This window comes from Somniosus microcephalus, unplaced genomic scaffold (genome assembly GCF_052327205.1).
Source record: "Somniosus microcephalus isolate GS21.2 unplaced genomic scaffold, FLI_Smic_1.0 unresolved_chr2, whole genome shotgun sequence".
NCBI lineage: Eukaryota > Metazoa > Chordata > Chondrichthyes > Squaliformes > Somniosidae > Somniosus > Somniosus microcephalus.
In genome coordinates, this window is record NW_028225180.1 from 74,170,714 (window position 1) to 74,194,646 (window position 23,933).

The following is a 23,933-nucleotide window of genomic DNA, read 5'->3' on the forward strand; positions in this document are numbered from 1 at the left end:
CAGCCCCCTCGGGCCTGTTCCGCCATTCAATTAGATCACGGCTGATCTGTATCTTAACTCCATCTACCCGCCCTGGTTCCGGAACCCTTAATCCCCTTCCCTCACAAAAATAGCGAGATGGGGATCAGGAGCAGGAAGCCCAGTTGATCTTTCCCCTCGCCTCGGAGCAGCGATCTGTTTTTTTGTTTAACCTGTGCTGACTGCTGTGTTTTTCCCTCACAGTTGGAATTGGATGGGAAGATGGGGTCGCTGCACCTGTTCCTGAACCCGCAACAGATCTCCAACCTGGTAGATTTACTCAGCACTCTTAATCTCGCAGGTGAGCTTCTTGCGCGAGCAGGGCTGCAGCATTTTCCCATCATCGTTAAAAGGAACGCCAGAAGTACACGCAAGTTTCTCGATGGAAAACTGTCAGTCTGTGAAAGTATTTCTGCCCAGGCGCCGCCCGCTAGGTGTCGGGGTGCCTCCTCGTTGCCAGGTTGCCAGAAGTATCCCCGAGCGGGCCCATTCAGAGCACCGGGGTCTGAGAGCCTTGACTCTGGGGAAAGCCACTGCCAGCTGGGGTGCCATACCAGCAGCCTGGCACTCGAGGAGTGCCGGGCTGCCAGATCGCGGCACAGACCCCGCGTTCAAAGATTCAACGGGCCACAACAAGTAAGTCGGCCGATTTTATTATCCCCACCTGCCACCTCCCCTTTAGTTAGCGCCCCGGGCACCTCCTGCCACTCGGTTCTCGCCCCCTGAATCGGTCGCTGTCATTGCCCAGTGCAGATTCAAGGGGCGCAGGCATGGCGAAAGCGGGGCGCTGCGCACGTGATGACGGGAGTCGTTAGTGGTGCCGCGCCCAGGGGGCGCTTACAAGAGGCGCAAATGTGTCAAATTTCTAGCCCTATATTCTTTAAGGGACAAGGGATTTTCTCCAAGGTCAGTCTGTAATTCTATTTCACGTGATCAAAAACTATTGTACAAGAAGTAGGAGAGTATCTGAGTCATAGGGCGCGATTTTGCCAGCCCTGGGGAGATGGGTATGGAGGTGGGACTGCTGGGAAAATGGCAGAATCTGGGGGCGGTACCCGACAGTCAAAGAAAAGTCCGTGTAAATTTTCATGCACCTATTCCCAGGATGTCTGCCATCTGGAGCATGTGCAGTTTTAAAAAATTCATTTATGGGATGTGGGCGTCGCTGCCCAGGCCCAGCATTTATTGCCCCGCCTCTCGTCGCCCCTTGAGAAGGTGGTGGTGAGCCGCCGCCTTGAACCGCTGCAGTCTGTGTGGTGAAGGTACTCCCACAGTGCTGTTAGGGAGGGAGTTCCAGGATTTAAAACCCAGCGACGATGAAGGAATGGCCGATATATTTCCAAGTCAGGATGGTGTGTGACTTGGAGGTGGTCCTGTTCCCATGCACCTGCTGCCCTTGTCCTTCTAGGTGGAAGAAGCTAATTATCGTTATTGAAAGTTTCTCTACATTGACAGCTCCTCAGCTTGCTGCCGTAGTATTATGCGGTGTCTTTGAGTGGAATTGGCACTGTAGTGCCCTGGATCCCATGCCGAGCAGGAACTGCCCAACTCCTTTCACGCACAGGTACAGCTAGCTGACCGGGAGGATGCTCAGCCAGGGAGACTGGATGGGTTTGAGTCCAGGGGAAAGGCTGGCGTCTAACCCAGTGCTCCACTCTTGCGTGTTGTCCAAAGCAGGTTTTGCTGATCCCCCTCTCGGGTGCCCTATCGGTTCTGCGCCCCCTCGCATCCCGCCGGTATAAACCAGAGAGGCAGGTTTGGTGACGCCAAGCCCCGAAGCCCTTGGTGCGGTGAAGCGACTCTGGGCGTACATGAGGTGGTGCTGGGGGGCAACAGTTCAGTTTTCTCCCCGCGCCAGCTCTCACGCGCCTACGCACTGCTCCTTGTCTCTTAACCACCTCCTGGCCCACAACTTCCCAAAGGCTTAGTCTTTATTCCCTTCGATTTCTCGCCCTCTGCCACTACCCTTCTCTCCACAACCCCTTGCCATACCAAGTGTTGACGGGTTGTTTAACTGTGGCAGGCGTGGAATCTGAGCCCAATTCTCGGTGTCCACACACGTGCACTTTACAGCAGGGGGGTGGCAATCTGCAGTGGAACACTAGCTGATTGTTTATTTCTCCCTGGTCCAGTGTAGAGCAATCCAGCCAGTCCCATTCCCCCCGCTCTATCCCCGTAGCCCTGCAAGTTTATTTCCCTCAAGTGCCTATCCAGTCTCCCCTTGAAAACACTGAGTGCCTCCGCTTCCACCACTTCCGTCGGCAGTGAGTTCCAGGTCGCTGCGCAATAAAGTTTTCCTCACATCCCCCCTGTATCTCTTGCCCAAAACCTTAAATCTGTGTCCCCTAGTCCTTGTATCCTCAACTACTGGGAACAGCCTTTCCCCAGTCTAGCCCATCCAAACCCGTCATAATCTTGTACACCTCTATCAAATCACCCCTCAACCTCCTTTGCTCTAATGAAAACAAATCCAGCTTCTCCAACCTGTCCTTGTAGCTAAGATCCCCCATCCCCGGAACCATTCTGGTAAATCTCCTCTGCACCCTCTCAAGGGCCTTCACATCCTTCCTAAAGTGTGGTGACCAGAACTGGATGCAATAGTCCAGTTGTGGCGTAACCAATGCAGGCAGAAAGAAAGACTTGCATTTGTACATGAATCACAGAAAGTTAACATGCAGGTACAGCAAGCAGTTAGGAAAGCAAATGGTATGTTAGCTTTTGTTACAAAGGGATTAGACTTTAAGAGTAAAGAAGTCTTACTCCAATTATACAGGCCATTGGTGAGGCCACACCTGGAGTACTGTGTACAGTTTTGGTCTCCTTATCTAAGGAAAGACATACTTGCCATAGAGGGAGTGCAGCGAAGGTTCACCAGACTGGTTCCTGGGATGGGGGGATTGCCCTATGCGGAGAGATTGAATAGACTAGGTCTATATTCCTCAGAGTTTAGAAGAATAAGAGGTGATTTCATGGAAACGTATACAATTCTTAGAGTGCTTGATAGGGTAGATGCAGGGAGGATGTTTCCCCCTGGCTGGGGAGTCTAGAATCAGTGGTCACAGTCTCAGAATAAGGGGTCGGCCATTTAGGACTGAGACGAGGAGAAATTTCTTCACTCAGAGGGTGGTGAATCTTTGGAATTCTCTACCCCAGAGGGCTGTGGAGGCTCAGTCGTTCAGTATATTCAAGACAGAGATCGATAGATTTTTGGGAATTAAGGGATCTGGGGCTAGTCCACAGGTTCACCACTCTCTGGGTGAAGAAATTCCTCCTCATTTCAGCCCTAAATGGCTTACCCCTTATCCTTAGACTATGACCCCTGGTTAAGAACATAAGAACATAAGAAATAGGAGCAGGAGTAGGCCAATCGGCCCCTCGAGCCTGCTCCGCCATTCAATAAAATCATGGCTGATCTGATCCTAACCGCCAATCTACTATCACAGAACCATCTCCTGAATCTAACAGAATTAGACACACGAAATAGGAGCAGGATCAGGCTACACAGCCCCTGGGCCCGCTCCGCTACCCACAGGGCCATGTCCGATCCGAACCTAGACTCATGTCCAAATTCCTGCCCGCTCCCCGTAACCCTTAATTCCCTTTACTTCTAGGAAACTGTCTATTTCTGTTTTAAATTTATGTAATGATGTAGCTTCTACAGCTTTTTGGGGCAGCATATTCCATGGACCTACCACCCTGAGTGAAGTAGTTCCTCCTCATCTCTGTTTTGAAAGAGCAGCCCCTTATTCTAAGACTATGCCCCCTAGTTCTAGTTTCACCCATCATCGGGAACATCCTCCCCGCATCCACCCGATCCAACCCCTTCACAATCTTATATGTTTCAATAAGATCGCCTCTCATTCTTCTGAACTCCAATGAGTAGAGTCCCAATCTACTCAACCTCTCCTCATATGTCCATCCCCTCATCCCCGGGATTAACCAAGTGAACCTTCTTTGTACTGACTCGAGAGCAAGTATGTCTTCTTAAGTATGGACACCAAAACTGTGCAGTATTCCAGGTGCGGTCTCACCAATACCTTGTACAACTGGAGCAATACCTCCCCATTTTTATATTCTATCCCCCTAGCAATGAAAGCCAACATTCCATTGGCCTTCTTAATCACTTGCTGCACCTGCATACTAACCTTTTGAGTTTCGTGCACCAGGACCCCCAGATCCCTTTGTACTTCAGTACTTTCCAGTTTCTTGCCATTAAGATAATAACTTGCTCTACGATTTTTCCTGCCAAAGTGCATAACCTCACACTTTCCAGTATTGTATTCCATCTGCCAAATCTCTGCCCACTTACTTAGCCTGTCTATGTCCCCTTGCAGGTTTTTTATGTCCTCCTCACTCACTACTTTCCCTCCCATCTTAGTATCATCTGCAAACTTTGATATGTTACACTCGGTCCCCTCCTCCAAATCGTTAATATAGATTGTAAAGAGTTGGGGACCCAGCACTGACCCCTGTGGAACACCACTAGTTACTGATTGCCAGTCCGAGAATATACCATTTATCCCAACTCTCTGCCTTCTGTTAGATAGCCAATCCTCTATCCATGCCAGAATATTACCCCCAATCCCGTGATTTTTTATCTTAAGCAATAATCTTTTGTGTGGCACCTTGTCAAATGCCTTTTGGAAGTCTAAATACACTACGTCCACTGGTTCCCCTTTATCCACCCTATATGTTACTTCCTCAAAGAACTCCAGCAAATTTGTCAAACATGACTTCCCTTTCATAAAACCATGCTGACTTTGTCCTATTAAATTATGATTATCCAAATGTCCTGTTACTGTCTCCTTAATAATGGACTCCAATATTTTACCTACCACAGATGTTAGGCTAACCGGTCTATAGTTTCCAGCCTTCTGTCTACTGCCCTTTTTAAATAAGGGTGTTACATTAGCAGTTTTCCAGTCTGCCGGGACCTTTGCTGAGTCCAGGGAGTTTTGGAAAATTATTACCAATGCATCCACAATCCCTACCGCCACTTCCCTCAAGACCCTAGGATGTAAGCCATCAGGTCCAGGTGATTTATCCGCCTTGAGTCCCATTATTTTACCGAGTACCACTTCCTTAGTGATTTTGATCGTGTTTAGCTCCTCCCCCCTATAGCCCCCTGTTTGTCCAGTGTTGGGATATTCTTAGTGTCCTCTACTGTAAAGACTGATACAAAATATTCATTCAGTGTTTTTGTCATCTCCATATTTCCCACCATTAATTTCCCAGGCCTAGAAATTCAGTAAGGCCCCGCCAGGTCTTTAGCGCCCGAAATTTAGCGCTCGCCCGGATTCCCGTAGCGCCCGCCTGAAATTCAGTTGCGGCGCCCCAAGACGGAGGCGGGCGCTATTGCAGGGTTTGGCCGCCTCGCTTGGGGCGATGAAAGTCAATTGCAGGCGTCCAGCTGCCGCTGCGGCACCCGATGCGGTGCGGCAGGCTGGGGTACTGCAGGCCTCCTCCTTCTCTTAAGGAGGAGCTGCCTGCAGCCGTGAGATCGCCGCTGGATTCCCCCGGCAAATGAGCCCGGCACCACGGAGAAGTGCCGGGCTCGCGGGAGTCAGACACCAATGCCGCGGGGGGGTGGTGCAGGAGTCCGGGGAGGGAGGTGCGGCCAGGCGGCCGCCGGGAAAGCGGCCGACCGCCCGTCCACCTTTATGCGCCGGCCTCTCGGAGCTGCAAGGCACCGTTTTTCAAACGCTGTTTGCGGCCACCACGGGCAAGGCGGCCGCAACTGAATTTGGCGGTCAGCACGGAATCGCATTGGAACCGGGGTGCTGCGCACACCGATGACGTCATCGGTGCCGGCGCAGCGCTACCGGCTAACGCCGATGTTAGGGACCAACTGAATTTCGGGCGCTAAAAAACTTCCGGCGCAAACCACTCTTTAGCCAATAAGTGGGCGCAAACGCGACTGAATTTCTAGGCCCCGGTCTCATCCTCTAAGGGACCAACATTTACTTTAGCCACCCTTTTTCTTTTTATATAACTATAAAAACTCTTACTATCTGTTTTTATATTTTTTGCTAATTTACTTTCATAATCTATCTTCCCTTTCTTAATCAATCTTTTTGTTATTTTTTGCTGTCTTTTAAAGTTTTCCCAATCCTCTATCCTCCCACTAGATTTGGCTACCTTATATGCCCTTGTTTTTAGTTGAATACTATCCTTAATTTCTTTACTTAGCCACGGATGGCTGTCTTTTCTTTTATACCCTTTTCTTCTCAGTGGAATATATATTTTTTGGAAGTTGTAAAATAACTCCTTAAATGTACACCACTGATCATGTATCGTCTTACCCTTTAATCTATTTTCCCAATCCACTCTACTCAATTCCGCTCTCATACCTTCATAGTCTCCTTTATTCAAGCTTAGCATGCTTGTTTGAGATCCAACCCTCTCACCCTCTAATTGAATATGGAATTCAACCATGTTATGGTCACTCATTCCAAGGGGATCCTTTACTAGGACATTTTTAATTAATCCTGTCTCGTTACACAGGACCAGATCTAAGGTTGCTTGCCCCCTGGTCGGTTCACTTACATACTGCTCAAGAAACCCATCCCGAATACACTCAATGAACTCATCCTCAAGGCAGCCCTGCCCAATTTGATTTGTCCAATTAATATGATAGTTAAAATCCCCCATAATTATAGATGTTCCCTTATTACAAGCCTCAACTATTTCCTGATTGATACTCCGTCCAACAGAGTTGCAACTGTTCGGAGGCCTATAGACTACGCCCACTAGTGTTTTTTCCCCTTTTTATTCCTTACCTCCACCCAAACTGTTTCATTATCCTGATCTTTTGACCCAATATCATTTCTCTGTATTACAGTGATTCCTTCCTTTATTAGCATAGCCACCCCACCTCCCCTTCCTTCCTGCCTGTCCTTCCTGATCGTTAAATAACCTGGTATGTTTAATTCCCAGGCATTGTCACCCTGCAACCATGTTTCTGTAATGGCCACAAGATCATACCCATATGTAGTTATTTGTGCCATTAACTCGTCTATTTTGTTACGAATGCTACGTGCATTCAGATAGAGAACTTTCAAATATGTTTTGTGACACTTAGTTCCTGCCATCGGAAACATCCTTCCTGCATCTAGTCTGTCCAGGCCTGACAGAATTTTATAGGTTTCGATGAGATCCCCTCTCAATCTTCTAAACTCCAGTGAGTATAAGCCCAATCGACACAATCTCTCCTCATATGTCATTCCTGCCATCCCAGGTATCAGCCTGGTGAATCTTCGCTGCACTCCCTCCATGGCAAGAATGCCCTTCCTCAGATAAGGCGACCAAAACTGCACACAATACTCAAGGTGCGGTCTCACCAAGGCCCTGTACAACTGCAGCAAGACATCCTTGTTCCTGTACTCGAACCCTCTTGCTACGAAGGCCAACATACCATTTGCCTTCTTAACCGCCTGCTGCACCTGCATGCTTACCTTCAGCGACTGGTGCACAAGAACACCCAGGTCTCTTTGCACTTCCCCTTCTCCCAATCTATTGCCATTCAAATAATAGTCTGCCTTCCTGTTTTTGCCGCCAAAGTGGATAACCTCACATTTATCCACATTATAGTGCATTTGCCATGTTTCTGCCCAATCACCCAACCTGTCCAAATCATACTGGAGTTTCACGACATCCTCCTCACAGCTTACCCTCCCACCCAGCTTTGTGTCGTCTGCAAATTTGGAGATATTACATCCAATTCCCTCGTCCAGATCATTAATATATATTGTGAACAGCTGGGGTCCTAGGACCGATCCTTGCGGTACCCCACTAGTCACTGCCTGCCACTCGGAAAACGACCCGTTTATTCCAACTCTTTGCTTTCTATCCGCCAACCAGTTCTCTATCCAAGTCAATACCTTGCCCCCAATCCCATGTGCCTAAATTTTGCACGCTAACCTCTTATGTGGGACCTTATCGAAAGCCTTCTGAAAGTCCAAATATACCACATCCACTGGTTCTCCCTTATCTATTTTACCAGTTACATCCTCAAAAAATTCCAGTGGATTAGTCAAGCACGATTTACCTTTTGTAAATCCATGTTGACTTTGTCCGATCCTGTCACTGTTTTCCAAGTGCTCTGCTATTACATCTTTTATAATGGACTCTAGCATTTTCCCCACTACCGATGTCAGGCTTACCGGTCTATAATTCCCTGCTTTTTCTCTACCACCTTTTTTGAATAGAGGGGTAACATTAGCCACCCTCCAATCCATGGGTACTGTTCCAGAGTCTATCGAGTTCTGGAAGATGACCAGCAGTGCGTCTACTATTTCTAGGGCCACTTCCTTAAGTACCCTAGGATGTAGATTATCAGGCCCTGGGGATTTATCGGCCTTCAGTCCCATCAATTTTCCTAACACCATTTCCCTACAAATACTGATTTCTTTCAGTTCCACCCTTTCATCAGACCCTATGTTCCCCGACATCTCTGGGAGGTTATTTGTGTCCTCCTTTGTGAAGACAGAACCAAAGTATGAATTTAGTTGGTCTGCCATTTCTTTGTTTCCCAATATAAATTCCCCTGATTCTGACTGCAAGGGACCTACGCTTGACTTCAATCTTTTTCTCTTCACATATCTATAAAAGCTTTTACAGTCAGTTTTTATGTTCCCTGCAAGCTTACTCTCATATTCTATTTTCCCCTTCTTAATTAATCCCTTCGTCCTCCTTTGTTGAATCCTAAACTGCTCCCAATCCTCAGGATTATTGCTTTTTCTGGCCAATTTATATGTCCTCTCCTTGGATCTTATGCTATCCCTAATTTCCCTTGTTAGCCACGGTTGAGTCACCTTTTTTGTTTTATTTTTATGCCAAACTGGGATGAACAAATTCTGTAGTTCATCCATTTGGTCTTTGAATGTTTGCCATTGCCTATCCACCGTCAACCCTTTGAGTGCCATTCCCCAATCAATCCTACCCAACTCGCTCCTCAGACCATCGTAGTTTCTTTTATTTAAATTGAGACCCTAGTCTCTGAGTCAACTACTTCATTCTCCATCTTAATGAAGAATTCGATCATATTATGATCGCTCCGACCCAAGGGGGCCTCGTACAACAAGATTGCTAATTAATCCTTTCTTGTTACATAATACCCAGTCTAAGATGGCCTGATCTCTGGTTGGTTCCAGGAAACCATCCCGTAAACACTCCAGGAATTCCTCCTCCGCAGTATTGTTACTAATTTGGTTAGCCCAATCTATATGTAGATTAAAGTCACCCATGATGACTGCTGTGCCCTTATTGCACGCTTCTTTAATTTCCCTTTTAATGCCATCCCCAACCTCCGCCTTACTGTTTGGAGGTCTATATACCACTCCCACTAATGTTTTCTGCCCCTTAGTATTTCTCAATTCTACCCATACAGATTCCACATCATCAGAGCTAATATCCTTCCTTACAATTGTGTTAATCCCTTCTTTAACCAGTAATGCTACCCCACCTCCCTTTCCTTTTTGCCTATCTTTCCTGAACATCGAATACCCCTGGATGTTGAGTTCCCAGCCATGGCCATCCTTGAGCCACGTTTCCATAATCCCAACCAAATCATATTCGTTTACCTCTATTTGCGCAGCCAATTCATCCACCTTATTACGAATGCTCCTCGCATTAAGACACAAAGCCTTCAGGCTTGTTTTTTTAACGCTCTTAGACCTATTAGAATTATTATTTACTGTGGCCACGTTTGATTTAAACTGTTGATTTCTCTGACTGCCACTGTTGTTTTTCTCCTTCCTATCTTTTGCTTTTATCCTGGTTTCCCTTTCCTCTGTCCCCCCTGCTCAGGTTCCCAACCCCCTGCCATTTTAGTTTAAACCCTCCCCCAGAGCACTAGCAAACACTCCCCCTAGGACATTGGTTCCAGCCCTGCCCAGGTGCAAACCGTCAGGTTTGAACTGGTCCCACCTCCCCCAGAACCGGTTCCAATGTCCCAGGAACTTGAATCCCTCCCCGTTGCACCATTCCTCTAGCCATGTATTCATCTGAAATATCCTTCTATTTCTACTCTGACTAGCATGTCTGCCAACTAGTTCTCTATCCAAGTCAGTACCTTGCCCCCAATCCCATGTGCCTTAACTTTACACGCTAATCTCTTATGCGGGACCTTATCGAAAGCCTTCTGAAAGTCCAAATACACCACATCCACTGGTTCTCCCTTATCTATTCCAGCAGTTACATCCTCAAAAAATTCCAGTAGATTAGTGAAGCACGATGTCGTCTTTCGCTCCCTCACTCTCGCTCTCCTCTGCATCTTCTGTCACCCTTGCTCTCTCTATCGCTCACCCGTGCTGTATTACCTCTCCCTCTCTATCACTCTCTCCAATGCACTTTCCCGCTCTCTCCCTAGCTCTCCTTTCCTCTCTCCTTTGCCCTCTTTTGCTCTCTCTCTCTCCACCTGTCTCTCCTATGCTGATTCCCTCTCATGCTCTTGCTCCCGAGCAATCCTTCCCTCTCTCCCACAATATCGAACTCTGCATCTTTCCCAACTTGCACCTCCCTCTTCCCTCTGTCTCTCATAATCTGTTTCCCTCTCACTACCTCCCGCTTCCGTGCATTTCTTCCATCTATCTCTGTCACTCTGTCTGTCTCCTGCGTGCTCCTTCTCTCTTTCTCCCTCATTCTATCTCTCCCTCTCTCTCTCTGTAACTGCCTTTCATGCATTCATTCCCCGTTTCTCTCTCTCTCTCCCTCTGTGTCGCTGTATCCTGGGATTTCTTTGCCCCTCGGTAACCAATTTGCGCACAGCAAGCTCCCACAAACAGCAATGTGATAATGACCAGATCATCTGTTTTACTGATGTTGGTTGAGGGTTAAATATTGGCCCCAGGACACCGGGGAGAACTCCCCCCTGCTCTTCTTCCAATAGTGGCCACGGGATCTTTTTCCCCCATCTGAACAGGCAGTCGGCACCTCCGACAGTGCGGCGCTCCCTCAGTACCGCCCCTCCGACAGTGCGGCGCTCCCTCAGTACCGCCCCTCCGACAGTGCGGTGCTCCCTCAGTACCGCCCCTCCGACAGTGCGGCGCTCCCTCAGTACCGGCGCTCCCTCAGTACCGCCCCTCCGACAGTGCGGCGCTCCCTCAGTACCGCCCCTCCGACAGTGCGGCGCTCCCTCAGTACTGCCCTCCGACAGTGCGGCGCTCCCTCAGTACTGCCCCTCCGACAGTGCGGCGTTCCCTCAGTACTGCCCCTCCGACAGTGCGGCGCTCCCTCAGTACTGCCCCTCCGACAGTGCGGCGCTCCCTCAGTACCGCCCCTCCGACAGTGCGGCTCTCCCTCAGTACCGCCCCTCCGACAGTGCGGCGCTCCCTCAGTACCGCCCCTCCGACAGTGCGGCGCTCCCTCAGTACCGCCCCTCCGACAGTGCGGCGCTCCCTCAGTACCGCCCCTCCGACAGTGCGGCGCTCCCTCAGTACCGCCCCTCCGACAGTGCGGCGCTCCCTCAGTACCGCCCCTCCGACAGTGCGGCGCTCCCTCAGTACCGCCCCTCCGACAGTGCGGCGCTCCCTCAGTACCGCCCCTCCGACAGTGCGGCGCTCCCTCAGTACCGCCCCTCCGACAGTGCGGCGCTCCCTCAGTACCGCCCCTCCGACAGTGCGGCGCTCCCTCAGTACCGCCCCTCCGACAGTGCGGCGCTCCCTCAGTACCGCCCCTCCGACAGTGCGGCGCTCCCTCAGTACCGCCCTTCCGACAGTGCAGCGCTCACTCAGTACTGCACTGGGAGTGTCCGCCCGGATTTTGTGCTCAAGCCTCTGGAGTGGGACTAGAACCCACGACCTCCTGACTCGGAGGTGGGGGAGAGAGATACTCGCTGAGCCATGGCTGCACACTGTCAGCCGAGGCGAGCTAACTCGGCACTGACTGGGGGATCGAACCCTTCCACCTCCTTGGCCTGGTGTTCTGGCTGGGTGTCCCACCGCCCGATGTGTTTGCCGGCCGGGGAAGCGCGGTGGTGTTTTTCTATGGCCGCGGACGGATTGTGTAACCGCGTGTGATTTTTTTTTTTATTCCTTCCCCCATCTCCCCCCCCACCACCCCGCAGAAGTGAACGGACTGAAGGAAAAGCTGAGCAAGAGCCGGCCGCTGGATCCCGAGGACTTCAAACTGATCGAGCAGGACCTCAACAAGCAGCTTCACTCGGGCCAGAGCTTGGGCCACCCCAAGGCCGAAGAGCTGGACTCCTTTGTAGGCGCCGAGAACGGGGGTAAGGAGTCCGCTCGGTGTCGGTGCCGTTTGGGCCTGCCAGCTTTTACTAGCTGAAATGGACGAACAGGACAGGGATTGGAAGCAGCCCCGGCGCCCCCCCCCCCCCGCCCCACCCATCCCCGCAATCCTAATCTGAACATGCAGCCACGCCAACTCCCCCTACTGACGCCAATTGAGCTCCCCGAGGGGACGTGAGGTGCCTCCTCGAGGGGAGGGGGGGTGGCGAGAACGCGGTGGCTTTGCCGGGATCAGAGTGGCTGGGCTGCGGAGAGGATGGGTGGGGTCGGCTGCCCTGAGACGTGGCTGGGCGAGGAGGAAGTTGCAGTCCCTGCCATTCTGGAGCCCAGCGCTTGAATCTGGTCTTCAGGGCCGTGCTATCCGCCCCCTGAACCTCGATGACGGCTCCTGCACGGTCAGGAGTGAGCTGGTTTTCCACTACGAGTGTCGGCGGCTGTTCGACCACGCCGTGCGTCACAGTCAAGCCCAGTCCTGTTCTTCCCCCCCCCAGCACCCAGAATTCCCGGATAATCTGAAGCTGGAATTTTGAAAGCTTATTGCCCTCCCTGCCCCCAGTCCCACTGTAACCAATCGTGGCTCCCGAGTTGCTGACGTGCTACACTGGACGGAGGGCGGAATCTGGAACCTTTTGATCCGGACAGTCCCGCGCCCACCATGGAGGAGGTGGGATGGGGGGGGGGGCGCGTAAGGAGCCGGGCGAGCCTGCCGTATAGCCTCGTGTCGTAAATGTTCCTCTGTTGCCGTTGCCAGTGCCCCCGGATATGTTCTTCTCCATGGCCCCGATGACCAGCAGCGTGGCCTCGGTGCAGTCAGTGAGCGAGCTGTCGGACGTGGACCTCGAAAGCTCGATGCACAGCGACTACAGCAGCTGCCCTCTCCAGCCCCCCTCGCTGGGCGCAGGCGTAAGTAGCAATAACGGTTTACATTTATACAGCGCCCCCTTGACGTAGTAAAGCGTCCCCGGGCGCTTCGCAGGAGCGTTTGACACCGAGCCACGTAAGGAGACATTAGGACAGGTGACCAAAAGCTTGGTGTGGAGATGCCGGTGTTGAACTGGGGTGGACAAATGTAAGAAGTCACACAACACCAGGTTATAGTCCAACAGTTTTATTTGAAATCACAAGCTTTCGGAGCGCTGCTCCTTCGTCAGTTGAAGTGGAGAGACGCATAAAGACACAGCTTATATAGTCAGAGAATAATGTCAGATGATTACACGTAATCTTTCTAACTGCCATTTATCACACCTCGGCAGAGAGATAATCACAGCAATCAAAGGTGTGAATGGTGTCCAAACACGTTAGTCAGGAAAACATTACATCAAAGAACAATGAGGTGGGGTCACAAGGGGTCAAATGTTGCAGATGCTGTCTGTTTTTTGTTTTTCATACAGACAGCAGCATCTGCAACATTTGACCCCTTGTGACCCCACCTCATTGTTCTTTGATGTAATGTTTTCCTGGCTGACCTGTTTGGACACCATTCACTCCTTTGATTGCTGTGATTATCTCTCTGTCGAGGTGTGATAAATGGCAGTTAGAAAGATTACCTGTAATCATCTGGCATTATTCTCTGACTATATAAGCTGTGTCTTTATGCGTCTCTCCACTTCACCTGACGAAGGAGCAGCGCTCCGAAAGCTTGTGATTTCAAATAAAGCTGTTGGACTATAATCCGGTGTTGTGTGACTTCTTACAAAAGCTTGGTGACAGGAGGTGGGTTTTACGGAGCGTCTCTCGGGAGGCGAGAGGGGCGGAGGGGTTTAGGGAGGGAATTTCAGAATTTATGGCTGAAAGCACCGCCCCCAGTGATGGAGCGATTAAAATGTGCCAGAGGCCAGAATTGGAGGAACGCAGAGATCGCGGCGGGCTGTAGGGCTGGAGGAGGTTGCAGAGACAGGGATTTGGACACAAGGATGAGAATTTTAAAATCGAGGCGTTGCCTGACCGGGAGCCAATGTAGGTCAGCGAGCACAGGGGGTGATGGGTGAACGGGACTTGGCGAGAAGAGTACATAGAGTTTAAAGCACAGTAAACAGGCCATTCGGCCCAACTGGTCCATGCCGGTGTTTATGCTCCACACCAGCCTCCTCCCACCCCTCTTCATCTCACCTCTATCATCATAACCTTCTATTCCTTTCTCCCTCGTGTTTATCCGGTTTCCCCTTAAATGCATCTCCGCTATTCGCCTCAACCACTCCCTGTGGTAGCGAGTTCCACATTCTCACCACTCTCTGGGTAAAGAAGTTTCTCCTGAATTCCCGATTGGATTTATTAGTGACTATCTTATATTGATGGCCCCTAGTTCTGGTCTCCCCCATCAGTGGAAACATCTTCTCTACGTCTACCCTATCGAACCCCTTCATAATTTTGAAGACCTCGATCAGGTCACCCCTCAGCCTTCTCCTTTCTAGAGAAAAGAGCCCCAGCCTGTTCAGTCTTCTCTGATAGTTATAACCTCTCAGTTCTGGTATCGCCCGTGTAAATCTTTTTGCACCTTCTCCACTGCCTCTATACCCTTTTTATAGTATGGCGACCAGAACTGTGCACGGTACTCCCAAGTGTGGTCTAACCAAAGTAATTTTGGCACGGTCCAGTCTTCACCTTGACGTTTATAGAAAGACACTTCTTGCCCTTTTCCGCCGATCCACAGTTACTAAACATTACGTTTGGTGTCAAGAACTGTGCGAGGGGGGGGTGGATATCCGATCGCTGAGTCGTAAAAGAGAAGTTTGCCTGTCATCATATTGACTTCCTGGCCTGTTCTCTGTGAGAGCGTGTCAAGGGCAATAGTATTACACTCAGACTCCTCGAACCAGCCGACCGCCGGGCAGGAAGGGAACCCGCCCGGTTTTCGGGAGCCCAGAGGCAGCTTTGGGATTTTAAGTGCAGGAAGATGAAATGGGAAAATCCGGAGACTCTGGAAATAACGGCCCGAGGCGGGGGATAAAGGCAGGGACTAATCAGCAAAAGTCAGCCACAAACTGAGAACATGATGCACGAGCAGTTGCTGCTGCAAGAATGCACTAGTCCTGTGTGTGTTTTTTGCATTAACAGTGAAATATATAGAGTCTTTCACGTCCTCAGGACGACCTGAAGTACTTTTTGAAGTGTAGTCACTGTTGTAATGTAGGAAACGCGGCAGCCATTTGCGCACAGCAAGCTCCCACAAACAGCAATGTGATAATGACCAGATCATCTGTTTTAGTGATGTTGGTTGAGGGATAAATATTGGCCCAGGACACCGGGGAGAACTCCCCCTGCTCTTCTTCCAATAATGGCCTTGGGATCTTTTAAGTCCACCTGAGAGGGCAGCCGGGACCTCGGTTTAACGTCTCATCCGAAAGATGGCCCCCTCGGCACTGCCCCTCCGACAGTGCAGCACTCCCTCGGTACTGCCCCTCCGACAGTGCAGCGCTCCCTCAGTACTGCCCCTCCGACAGTGGGGTGCTCCCTCAGTACTGCCCCTCCGACAGAGCAGCACTCCCTCAGTACTGCCCCTCCGACAGTGTGGCGCTCCCTCAGTACTGCCCCTCCGACAGTGCGGCGCTCCCTCAGTACTGCCCCTCCGACAGTGCGGCGCTCCCTCAGTACTGCCCCTCCGACAGTGCGGCGCTCCCTCAGTACTGCCCCTCTGACAGTGCGGCGCTCCCTCGGTACTGCACTGGGAGTGTCAGCCTAGATTTTTGTGCTCAAGTCTCTGGAGTGGGACTTGAACCCACAACCCTTTGACTCCGAGGTGAGAGAGTGCTACCCACTGAGCCACAGCTGATGCACACAATGTAGGGAAAAGCGGCAGGCAATTTGCGCACAGTAAGGTCAAGGGAAACGACCAGTTGATCACTCGTTATTCCAGCCGCTGTTGTGTTAACATGTTCCTCTTTTAACATCCTCCAGCTGATGATGAACAGCCCACACCGCTACGGGAGCTCCTTCTTCCCCAGCACTCTCCCCAGTTTACAGTGCATGAACAGACAGCAAGGTTAGTAAGAGCTGGGGTCACAGTGCACTCATTACACAGTGACTGATCTCGAGACTGTTCCCGTTGAATTGGGGTAATCGCAAGTGTGGCAAACCCTCTCTCGCCTCCCTTACAGTTTGGGATTGACACAGGGCTATGGGGAGAGAGCGGGGCAGTGGGATTAGTTTGGGATTGATACAGGGCTATGGGGAGAGAGCGGGGCAGTGGGATTACTTTGGGATTGATACAGGACTATGGGGAGAGAGCGGGGCAGTGGGATTAGTTTGGGATTGATACAGGGCTATGGGGAGAGAGTGGGGCAGTGGGATTAGTTTGGGATTGATACAGGGCTATGGGGAGAGAGCAGGGCAGTGGGATTAGTTTGGGATTGATACAGGGCTATGGGGAGAGAGCGGGGCAGTGGGCTTAGTTTGGGATTGATACAGGGCTATGGGGAGAGAGCGGGGCAGTGGGATTAGTTTGGGATTGATACAGGGCTATGGGGAGAGAGCGGGGCAGTGGGATTACTTTGGGATTGATACAGGGCTATGGGGAGAGAGTGGGGCAGTGGGATTAGTTTGGGATTGATACAGGGCTATGGGGAGAGCGGGGCAGTGGGATTACTTCGGGATTGATACAGGGCTATGGGGAGAGAGCGGGGCAGTGGGATTAGTTTGGGATTGATACAGGGCTATGGGGAGAGAGCGGGGCAGTGGGATTACTTTGGGATTGATACAGGGCTATGGGGAGAGAGCGGGGCAGTGGGATTAGTTTGGGATTGCTCTTGCAATGAGCTGGTATGGACTCGATGGGCTGAAACCTATGGTGTGCAAGTTGTGTAAAAATTAGACATTAAGCGCTGAAAATGCACAGCAGGCCCATGTGGAAGGGGTAGGTTAATGTTTATAGGAGTTGGCCTGTCTACAAGGAGGTTGAAGAGACAATTGAAGGCATTCCTGAGAGAGATGGTGGGTATGACTGGTGTAAAGGGAACGGGCTGGTTGGACCCGTTTAAGGGGGAGGTTGGGGGTTACCGTCAGCTGACTTGCCTAAACCTGTCGACCGTTCTCCCTGTCAGGTAAATCTCAGCCGCCTCCGTCCTTGGACAGCGTGAAGGCCGAGCTGCTGCTGAAGCTGACCGTTGGCGGGCTGACGACCACAGTGCTGCACCTGGACCCGCTGCTCGCTCGCCCCCCCGCCGCACCGTCGGACCCCCCGCCCGGGAGCCGGCTCCGCACTGCCGCCCGCCGCTACTTCGCCGAGCTGGCCTACTTCAAGGACACCATCTTCGGGGGGCGGGACTTTGACCACTTGCGGGTCCAGTTCGAGAAGGCCTGCCCCCAGAGCAACTTAAGGTACAGGACCGGGAGGCCTTGTTAATTCACCGGGAGGACTCGGGCTCGCCGTTAAAGCGCGCAGGAAACGTGAAGGTGATACGTCAGTGAGTCGCACAGACCAGGAAGGCTGCACGCTCGGTCTCTGGTCCGCACTCTGCCACCTGATGTTGCCGGGCCAGATAATTGAGAAGCTACAATTGGCCCCATCCTCTCCTTGGGTCAAGAGGGCCAATTTCAAGATTCAAGATACTTTATTTGCCATATGTAACTAGTACAATGGAATGCTTACTCCCCAATCACTCCCACAATAAAGCTGTGGGAGCTCACAGAGACACGTCAGCTAATCTCCAGCGCCGTGTTCTGAAAAAGTCAATTTAATGGCATCTAATGGCAGTGGGAACGCGATGTCCTTCAGCCGCCCCGTCACCGCGGCCTCCTCCTCACTGTTGCCGGCTCCACGATGTGGCCTGCTTCTCCCGCTCACGGTCCGGCCTCTGGCCGCCAGGCCCGGCTCCCCCTCCTCCCAGTCGGACTGCGAGCTTCCTGCCGAGGAGCTGCCGGCCGACGTGCTGTAGCGGGTCGCCGTCGCTGCTACTGCTGCTGCGCTGCCTCCGCCCGACTCGCCGAACACATCGTTGGAGATGTATAAGCTCCGGTCGCCGCGGCCTCCTCCTCACTGTCGCCGGCTCCATGATGTGTCCGATGTAATTTCGCTAGGCTCCCTGCTCCTGATCCCTATCCACTCCTATTGAACTGCGCATGGAAATAGCACTTTCAGCCCACAAGGTCTGCATGACCAATCCAGTCTAATCCCATTACCCTGCTCACTCCCCGTACCCTTTAATATCCCACCTAGTCTAATCCCACTCTCCCGCTCACTCCCCATCCCCTTCAATATCCCACCCAGTCTAATCCCACTCTCCCCCCGTACTCCCCACACCCATTAATATCCCACCTAGTCCAATCCCACTCTCCTGCTCACTCCCTGTACCCTTTAATATCCCAACTAGTCTAATCCCACTCTCCTCACTCCCCATCCCCTTTAATATCCCACCCAGTCTAATCCCACTCTCCTGCTCACTCCCCGTATCCTTTAATATCCCACCCAGTCTAATCCCACTCTCCTCACTCCCCGCACCCTTTCATATCCCACCCAGTCTAATCCACTCTCCCGCTCACTCCCCGTACCCTTTAATATCCCACCCAGTCTAATCCCACTGTCCCGCTCACTCCCCGTACCCTTTAATATCCCACCCAGTCTAATCCCACTGTCCCGCTCACTCCCCGTACCCTTTAATATCCCACCCAATTGATGCGCCATCAATTACTCAAAAGACTGAGGTTAAGCGAGTAACAACCAGGCTTTTATTAACTAAAGAATGAAGGTCTAGTCTCGAGTGGTCGACCCGTCCAGAATACTAAGGGACTGGGAGGTAGTCACTTATATACCTGGAATAGTGGGAGGAGTCAGCCGAGGCATGTCCAGACCTGTACCTGGTGGAATACACATACACATACAGACAGGTATAACAGTGGTTTACCACATTCACCCCTTGTTTAAAAATGAGTCCGGCGGGGTGAAGTGTATTTAAAAGTTCGTGTATTGGAGTCTCTCCGGAGGTCTTGTCTGCCGCTGTGATCGACGTGGCGACGGCAGGGGTGGTGGAGCTTCCGGCGTCGCGTCCCGTGTAGGCTGGGGCACTGGAGTGTAGTCCTCGTGGGTGACGGCCCAAGGCGAGCCGGCTGCTGGGGTTGGATATCGGGTCGTGGGGGGGGGTGGTAATGGGTAGTGGGTTACAGCGGTCCCCGAGGGTGTCGTGGGGGGGTGTGGTAATGGGTAGTGGGTTACAGCGGTCCCCGAGGATGCGAGGTCTCGTATGGAGACTGTGTCCTCCCGCCCGTCCGGGTACACAATGTAAGCGTACTGGGGGTTGGCGTGGAGGAGGTCGACCCTCTCAACCAGGGGGTCCGTTTTATTGGTCCTCACGTGTCTTCTCGGTAGTACCGGCCCTGGGGACGTCAGCCATGGCGGTAACGCTGTCCCCGATGTGGACTTCCTTGGGAAGACAAACATTTTCTCGTGAGGGGTGGCATTGGTGGCAGTGCAGAGCAGTGACCGAATCGAGTGGAGCGCATCGGGGAGCACCTCCTGCCAGCGGGAGGTTGGAAGGCCCCTAGACTTTAAGGCTAGTAGGGCGGCCTTCCAAACTGTTGCATTCTCTCTTTCCACCTGTCCGTTCCCCCGGGGGTTGTAACTGGTGGTCCTGCTTGTGGCTATACCCCTAGCGAGCAGGTACTGGCGGAGTTCGTCGCTCATAAACGATGAGCCCCGGTCGCTATGGATATAGCTGGGGAAACCGAACAGGGTGAAGAGGCTGTTCAGACATTTAATGACCGTGGCACTGGTCATGTCCGGGCAGGGGATAGCGAACGGGAACCGGGAGTACTCGTCAATGATGTTGAGGAAGTACACATTGCGGTCGGAGGAGGGGAGAGGCCCTTTAAAATCGACGCTCAGGCGTTCGAAAGGGCGAGTGGCTTTTATCAGGTGGGCTCTGTCTGGTCTATAAAAGTGCGGTTTGCACTCAGCGCAGACTTGGCAGTTCTTGGTCATGGTCCTGACCTCCTCAATGGAGTAAGGCAGGTTGCGGGCCTTGATGAAGTGGAAGAACCTGGTGACCCCCGGGTGGCAGAGGTCATTGTGGACGGCCCTCAGCCTATCGATCTGCGCGCTGGCGCAGGTGCCACGCGATAGGGCATCTGGGGGTTCATTGAGCTTCCCAGGCTGGTACAAGATCTCGTAATTGTAGGTGGAAAGTTCGATTCTCCACCTCAAGATCTTGTCATTTTTGATTTTGCCCCTCTGCTTGTTGTTGAACATAAAAGCAACTGAACGCTGGTCAGTGAGCAGGGTAAATCGTTTTCCGGCCAGGTAGTGCCTCCAATGACGCACAGCCTCCACAATAGCCTGGGCCGCCTCCTTGACCGCGGAGTGTCTGGTCTCCGGGCCCTGGAGGGTTCGTGAGAAGAATGCCACAGGTCTCCCCGCCTGATTAAGGGTGGTGGCCAGAGCGAAGTCGGACGCATCGCTTTCCACCTGGAAGGGGATGGATTCGTCCACTGCGTGCATGGTGGCTTTGGCAATGTCCTCCTTGATACGGTGGAAGGCCGAGCGGGCCTCTGCCATCAGGGGAAAAGAGGTGGATTTGATCAGCGGACGGGCTTTGTCTGCATAGTAGGGGACCCACTGGGCGTAGTAGGAAAAAAACCCTAGGCACCTCTTCAGAGCTTTTAGGCAGTGGGAGTTCCATAAGGGGACGCATCCGGTCCGGGTCGGGACCGATGACCCCGTGTTCCACAACACAGCCAAGGATGGTGAGGCGGTCTGTGCGGAATATGCACTTCTCCTTGTTATATGTCAGGTTCAGGAGTTGGGCGGTGCAGAGGAATTTCTCGAGGTTTGCGTCATGGTCCTGCAAGTCATGGCCGCAGATGGTCACATTGTCTAGGTAAGGGAAAGTGGCCTGCAGCGCGTTTTGATCGACCATCCGGTCCATCTCCCTTTGGAAGACGGAGACCCCGTTGGTAACGCCAAAGGGAACCCTAAGGAAGTGATAGAGGCGGCTGTTTGCCTCAAAAGCAGTATACTGGCGGTCTTCGGGGCGGATGGGGAACTGGTGGTACGCTGATTTCAGGTCAATGGTCGAAAAGACGCGGTACTGCGCGATCTGGTTGACCATGTCAGCTATGCGGGGGAGTGGGTAGGCGTCCAGCAGGGTGTAGCGGTTTATTGTTTGGCTGTAGTCGATGACCAGGCGTTGTTTCTCGCCGGTCTTAACGACCACAACCTGGGCTCGCCAGGGGCTGGAGCTGCCCTCAATAATCCCCTCCTTCAGGAGCCGCTCCACTTCGGTTTTGATGAAAACCCTGTCCCCGGCACTGTATCGCCTGCTCTTTGTGGCGATGGGCTTACAGTCGGGGGTGAGGTTAGCAAACAGGGGGGTGGGACTCTGAGTGTGGAGAGGTTGCATCTGGTGCGCGGCGGGCAATTTGGAGGCTGCTGGCTGCGGACTGTGAGTGGGGGGAGGGGGCCACCGTACGCCATCGTAACGCTTTTGAGGTGGCACTGGAAATCCAACCCCAGTATAACGGCAGCGCAAAATTGGGGCAGGACCAGGAGTTTAAAATTATTGAACACAGTCCTGTCTACTACTAGTGTCAGCACGCAGTAGTCGCCAATGTCCGCTGACTGGGACTTGGCGGCCATAGAAATCCGCTGGTGCGCAGGCAGGACTGGGAGAGAGCAACGCCGCACCGTGTCGGGGTGGATGAAGCTCTCTGTGCTCCCGGAGTCAAAAAGGCAGTTTATTGCATGGCCGTTTACCTTAACGTCCATTTTGGACCGAGCTAGTTGGTGCGGTCTCGTTTGGTCCAGCGTAACAGAGGCCAGCGTAGGGGTCGGTGTGTCGCTGCGGGTATCAGATGGGTTGGGGGGGTTGGTGGCCTGCTGCGTCCTGGCTGGTGTCCAAGATGGCGGCGTCCATGATTCCCATGTGGCTGGAGTCGTCCAAGATGGCTGCTGCTGCGGTGGTTCGCACATGGCTGGGGAGGCCCAAGATGGCGGCCCGCACGGCCCACACGCGGCGCTGTTGGGGGCCCAAGATGGCGGCTCGCACGGCCCACACGCGGCGCTGCTGGCGTTCGGGGTGGCTTTGGCCTTGCAGACGCTAGCGTAGTGTCCCTTTTTCCCGCAGCCCGAGCAGGTCGCATTCTTCGCCAGGCAGCGCGCTCTGGGGTGTTTGGCCTGGCCACAGAAGTAGCATTTCTGGCCTTGGGATACTGCTGTCTGGCTTTGGGACACTGCTGCGGTGGTTGGGCCGTTGTTGGGCTGTGGCTGGGGTGGCACGGTGCTATGGGGCTGTCCTACCGTGTCCCAGGTTGTCGTTCCCCGCGGTGTCCACGGTGCAGAGGAGTAGGCATCCATGCCCCGGTAGGCTGCGTCCAGCGTTAGTGCGATTTCGGAGGCTTTGTCGAGGGTGAGGTCACTCTGCTCCAGCAGTCGCTGTCGGGTGTAGTTGGACCTGTGGCCCGCTACGAAGGCATCCCGGATCAGTTCCTCCGTGTACTTAGTGGGCGTTACCGCCTTACACCCACAGGCCCGGCCAAGCACGGACAGTGCTTGGAGGTATTCCTCAGTCGATTCCCCAGGTTGTTGCTTGCGACTCCCCAGGAGGTGCCTGGCGTAAACTTCGTTCACAGGGCGCGTGTACTGGGTCTTGAGGAGCTGGAGGGCGGCTGTGTACGAGGTCGCGTCCCGGATGACTGAGTACACTCGGTGGTTCACCTTGGAGATCAGGACAGACAGTTTGTTCGCATCCGTTACGACCGCAGTGGAGGCAGTCAGGAATGCCTCGAAGCACATGAGCCAGTGAGCAAACTTGGTGGAAGCGTCCGCTTCCCGACTGTCCAGGTCCAGGCATGCTGGTGTGAGGATCTTCTCCATTATAAAAAATTTAGTTAATAAAATTGATGCGCCATCAATTACTCAAAAGACTGAGGTTAAGCGAGTAACAACCAGGCTTTTATTAATTAAAGAATGAAGGTCTTGTCTCGAGTGGTCGACCCGTCCAGAATACTAAGGGACTGGGAGGTAGTCACTTACATACCTGGAATAGTGGGAGGAGTCAGCCGAGGCATGTCCAGACCTGTACCTAGTGGAATACACATACAGACAGGTATAACAGTGGTTTACCACACCAGTCTAATCCACTCTCCCGCTCACTCCCCGCACCCTTTAATATCCCACCCAGTCTAATCCCACTCTCCCCCTCACTCCCCGCACCCTTTAATATCCCACCCAGTCTAATCCCCCTCACTCCCCGTACTCTTTAATATTCCACCCAGTCTAATCCCACTCTCCCGCTCACTCCCCGTACCCTTTAATATCCCACCCAGTCTAATCCACTCTCCCGCTCACTCCCCGCACCCTTTAATATCCCACCAATCTAATCCCACTCTCCCGCTCACTCCCAACACCCTTTACTATCCCACCAATCTAATCCCACTCTCCCACTCACTCCCAACACCCTTTACTATCCCACCCTGTCTAATCTCACTCTCCTGCTCATTCCCATCTCATTATTGTCTGACTGACCAGTGGAAACGATCTCTCACTATTTACCATATCATAACCCTCCGTAATCTTGAAGTCCTCTATCTGGTCACCCCTTAACCTCAGCTCTGGTGAAAAAAGCCCTCACTTCTCGAATCTCGATATCTGTGAACCCCTTCGCCCCTGGGAACACCCAGCCAACCGACACTGCACCTTTCCCCTTGCTTTCATATCCCTCCTATAATAGGAAGACCCCAAACTGC

The 23,933-nt window shown here is 52.5% G+C and overlaps 1 protein-coding gene across 1 annotated transcript in view; it reads left to right on the forward strand.

The window, feature by feature from the left end:
* The window catches only part of atg2a (autophagy related 2A), a 158,954-nt gene that overhangs the window by 43,527 nt on the left and 91,494 nt on the right, over positions 1-23,933 (forward strand). The window contains exons 7-11 of the mRNA XM_085975696.1: positions 223-319; positions 12,083-12,244; positions 13,015-13,166; positions 16,158-16,242; positions 17,300-17,576. Coding sequence (XP_085831822.1) covers positions 223-319; positions 12,083-12,244; positions 13,015-13,166; positions 16,158-16,242; positions 17,300-17,576 — 773 coding nt within the window. The remainder of the gene's footprint in view (positions 1-222; positions 320-12,082; positions 12,245-13,014; positions 13,167-16,157; positions 16,243-17,299; positions 17,577-23,933) is intronic.